The sequence below is a fragment of the Mandrillus leucophaeus genome, unplaced genomic scaffold, assembly GCF_000951045.1.
Source record: "Mandrillus leucophaeus isolate KB7577 unplaced genomic scaffold, Mleu.le_1.0 Scaffold315, whole genome shotgun sequence".
NCBI lineage: Eukaryota > Metazoa > Chordata > Mammalia > Primates > Cercopithecidae > Mandrillus > Mandrillus leucophaeus.
This window is the reverse complement of record NW_012103310.1, coordinates 1,194,926-1,197,102: the sequence shown is the minus strand read 5'-3', so window position 1 is coordinate 1,197,102 and position 2,177 is coordinate 1,194,926. Positions and strand designations below refer to the sequence as shown.

Sequence of the window (2,177 nt, the reverse complement as noted above, 5' to 3'; positions counted from 1 at the left end):
AACCACCCTTGAGGAAGGCCTCTGGGACCTCTAAGGTCCGGGGTGGGGGAACCTCCTCCAGGTTTGTGGTTTCACAGGTAGAATAGAGAGCTCTGCGCCTGGATTGGGCAACGTCTCTTCTAGGTTTTGCCTTCCTTCTCCTCCTTGTACCTCCATTTGGGGGAAACAGAAGTCAGCTTTGGGGTACCCCACTTTCCCTTTGTGAAGATTAGTGTCTTCCTGGTCGGTGATCAAGTTGGCTTGTCTTTACAGGAGGAAGTGGAGGTTCTCTAAGATGTGAGGCCGAGACCGAGTGTTCTCATATTTTCGTGCTTTGTGTTCCGTGATTTCTTTCCCCCAGGGTTTCCTGTTGTTGTTTTTGCAGATAGGATAATGAATTTCTTTGTGGGGCAAAAAGATAAAAGTTTTCCATAAAATGCACGGAGGATAAAATGCACAGAGGACTGGAGAACTACTTATGAACTCTGGACTGGAGGGGCATCTTGAAAATCATGACAGAATGTGAGATAGGAAGTATAATCATGAACTGAACTGATTTTCTTGGATCCTGGTTTCTGAACAGCTTATTTTATAGTATAAGCATACTAAGTATATGGTTATCATATTGTCTAATCATTTTAGATGTATGGAATATGTTAATCCAGCTTTTATTGGTTGTGAATTAGGAAGTACTCATATTACCAAAATGGCATTATAAGGAAAAGCTGCCATGATCTAATGTAATGCCAAATTACGACCTCCTCATTTCTTTCTTTATGACACAGGAAATCCGGGATCCTCTTATGCAGTGGCTTGGGAAACACGTGGACGCCGAGGGAGAAATAAAATCCAGCCAGCTCTCTCTTAGATTTGTTTCATCCTACGTGTCTGAAGTAGAAATAACCCCATCTTGTATACCTGTAGTGACCAACATGGAGGCCTTCTCATCAGAAAATTTCAACTTGGAGATCTATCGCCAAAATCTGCAGACCAAGCAGTTGGGGAAAGTAATTTTGTTTGCCGAAGTGACCCCCACAACGATGCGTCTCCTGGATGGGTAAGGTGTGAGCAGGCCTCCTGCATCTGCTCGGAGGAATCCTGTTCCGTTGAGCATCCTCTCTTACCAACAGTGAAGGAGGGGATAGAGTTGTAGAGGAATGCATTTGACGAGACCTATTAGCAAGGCGGAAGTACTCTTGTCCCAGAAGAGTTAAATTGTGGAGAAGAAAGGTGAAGTTCTTTGATCACAGATTTGTTTTTTATGGGAATGGAAGGTGGTTGGTTGTGCTTTGTGTCTTGCTTCCTTGAATCAGGCCTTCAAAATGTTCTTTGATAAACTGATATGAAAAAATATGTGTAACCGGTGGCATTATTGCTCAGGTTATCATTCTTCTTTTGTGCAGTTACAATCAGTGTTAGACATTTAATTTAAGATGTTTTTCAGGGGCATTTGAATAGGAAGTTTGAATGGCATCTAAGCTGTGTAAATTGAAAAAAGTCAGAGCTTTGTATTTTGAAAAGTGTTTTTAGTACATTGCTATCCAATACTTTTATTTATTTATTTATTTATTTTTGGAAACAGGATCTTGCTCTGTCACCCAGACTGGAGTCCAGTGGTATAATCGCGGCTCACTGCAGCCTCGACCTTCTGAGCTCGAGGGTTGCTCCTGCCTCAGCCTCCCAAGTAGCTGGGACTATAGGCACACGTCACCATGCCCAGCTAAGTTTTGTGTTTTTGGTAGAGACAGGGCTTCTCCATGTTGCCCAGGCTGGCCTCGAACTCCTGGGTTCAAGTGATCCTCCTGACTCAGCCTCCCAGAGTGCTGGGATTTTAGGCGTGAGCCACCATGCTCAGCCCCAGTACCTTTTCTAAAGCAGTCCATAACCCCATTTGGATATTTGAAATTTACTCTTATTGCAAGTTTTCCTTTTGATTCCTTCTGTTATGTAGACTCTGACTAAAGATTAAAAAATGGAAAATAAAGGAATTGTTTTAAACTCCCCAATAGTACTAATACTATTTTAGTTTTAAAAATTGGGGTATAGGCTGGGCACGGTGGCTCACTCCTGTAATCCCAGCACTTTGGGATGCCGAGGCGGGCGAATCACGAGGTCTGGAGATCGAGACCATCCTGGCTAACACGGTGAAACCCCGTCTCTACTAAAAATACAAAAAATTAGCTGGGCGTGGTGGCGGG

General features: G+C 43.3%; 1 protein-coding gene across 1 annotated transcript in view; it reads left to right on the top strand.

Moving 5' to 3' along the window:
* Positions 1 to 2,177, top strand: part of HLCS (holocarboxylase synthetase (biotin-(proprionyl-CoA-carboxylase (ATP-hydrolysing)) ligase)) — a 245,775-nt gene that overhangs the window by 74,262 nt on the left and 169,336 nt on the right. The window contains exon 5 of the mRNA XM_011987739.1: positions 765 to 1,036. Within this exon, the coding sequence (XP_011843129.1) occupies positions 765 to 1,036 (272 nt within the window). The remainder of the gene's footprint in view (positions 1 to 764; positions 1,037 to 2,177) is intronic.